This window comes from Dasypus novemcinctus, chromosome 3 (genome assembly GCF_030445035.2).
Source record: "Dasypus novemcinctus isolate mDasNov1 chromosome 3, mDasNov1.1.hap2, whole genome shotgun sequence".
In the NCBI taxonomy this organism is placed as follows: Eukaryota; Metazoa; Chordata; class Mammalia; order Cingulata; family Dasypodidae; genus Dasypus; species Dasypus novemcinctus.
In genome coordinates, this window is record NC_080675.1 from 97,193,522 (window position 1) to 97,195,313 (window position 1,792).

The 1,792-nt window shown below is 38.7% G+C and overlaps 1 protein-coding gene across 1 annotated transcript; it reads right to left on the reverse strand.

The window, feature by feature from the left end:
* Nucleotides 1–439: 439 nt before the first annotated feature.
* Nucleotides 440–1,408, reverse strand: LOC101415752 (olfactory receptor 11H4). The gene has a single exon (XM_023585829.1). The coding sequence runs from the start codon at nucleotides 1,382–1,384 to the stop codon at nucleotides 440–442; it is 945 nt and encodes a 314-aa protein (XP_023441597.1). The 5' UTR covers nucleotides 1,385–1,408.
* Between the last annotated feature and the right edge of the window lie 384 nt (nucleotides 1,409–1,792).

A 1,792-nucleotide genomic window follows, 5' to 3' on the forward strand; every position in this document is an offset into this window, starting at 1 on the left:
CAAAGAATTCTTTCTGGTTGAGACATTTTTTTTTTCCGTTATTTAAACAGAAATAAAGTATAATTAGATAAGATTGTTAGATTGGCTCAAGAAAGGAGTGTCTGTTAAAAGTTATAGAGTTATAATAGTTATTGTGTCTAAGTATTTTGTAAAGGATTTTAGATTTGTCCTCAAACTGATGGTAAATCATGCAGGAAAGTCTGGCTTCTGTCATAGAGCAATCACATTTTATCATTCCAAAAAGGAAAAATTCCACTGGGTGGTGAAGACCAGTGAATTAAAGATTAAATAGATTAGTATAGGAAAGGTATTTAAAGCTAGGCACACTTTCAGATAAAGTACCTCTGACTCCTTAGAGTGAGGACTAAAAGACATGGAAAGAACTGATACATTTCTACCTGTACTTCATTAGAACATGGAAGTATGGCACATCTCTGGCTCATGAATTTTGACTAATCCTTATTCTACATAGGAATTTTCTTAGGGCAAGTTTCATGTCCTTATTACGAAGACTATAAATAAGGGGATTAAAGAGAGGAATCATTACTGAATATACCAATGTGAGGCATTTCTGCATCAAAGTTGAAATTCCATATGTAGGACTCACATACATTACCATGACTGTCCCATAGAAAAGAGACACCATAGTTAAATGAGAACCACAGGTGGAAAAGGCCTTTTGCCGGCCAGCTGCGGAAGGGACCTGAAAAACAGCTTTAAGCAGCAGGCTGTAAGATCGAAGAATGTACATAATAGTGAAAAATAGGACAAGGGAACTCTGAGTATAGAAAATAAATTCAGTAATAGGGGCTGGGGCACAAGACAGAGCCATCAGAGGGTCCATGTCACACAAGAAGTGATCAATGATATTGGGACCACAGAAAGGAAGTTGGGAGATGAAGAAAATGGGGATTGGATAGCCAAGGAATCCAGTGAGCCAGCAGAGAGACACCAGTGTGCCACAGAGCTGTTCCGTCATGATGGTGGGGTAGTGCAGTGGGTGGCAGATGGCCAGGTACCTATCATATGCCATTACTGCCAGGAAGAGACATTCTGTGGTACCCAGGGAAAAGAATAAATAGAACTGGAGGAAGCAACCATAAAATGAAATGGCTTTGGTTTTGGAGAGAATGTTGGATAGCATGTTGGGAACAGTGGAGGAAACATACCAGATCTCAAGGAAGGCAAAATTTCCCAGTAGAAAGTACATAGGGGTGTGGAGTTGTGGATCCCATCTTACTGCACAGATGATGGCTCCATTCCCTAGCAGAGTGAGGACATAAACCACCAGAAATAAGGAGAAGAGGAAAATCTGTATCTTCCAGCAACCAGGGAATCCCAGGAGAACAAACTCAGTCACAATCGGTGTTGCTGACCTGTTCATGTGAGTTAAACCTATGAAGGAGAGAGATATGAATGTAACTCAAGCTGCTTTGCTTCCTACATCTTTTAAGAACTTTATTGAGAAGAAAACTTGAATTATGCAGGAAAATACATAAAATTGTTTAGAGACCATTTGGGAACAAATCTTACCTTATATGAATTGACTCTAAATTTCAATATTATTTTGACAGAATCCAATGCAGCTAGAATTTTTCACACCAACAGTGTAACCAGAAAACTTTTAGTTGGGGTAATCCTTTGGCAACAGAACAGTATTAGTTGGCTGATGCATGGAGATAAAACTCACACCAGCACATTGGCTTTTCAGAATAGTTTAACCAGCTGAATTAATTGTCACAGATAACACTATATCCAAGAATCAGGGCTCTTCTTAAAATTTCCTTTAAAG

Coding starts and splice junctions, on each gene's coding strand:
- LOC101415752 (XM_023585829.1), bottom strand. CDS start 1,384: ATGAACAGGTCAGCAACACCGATTGTGACTGAGTTTGTTCTCCTGGGA.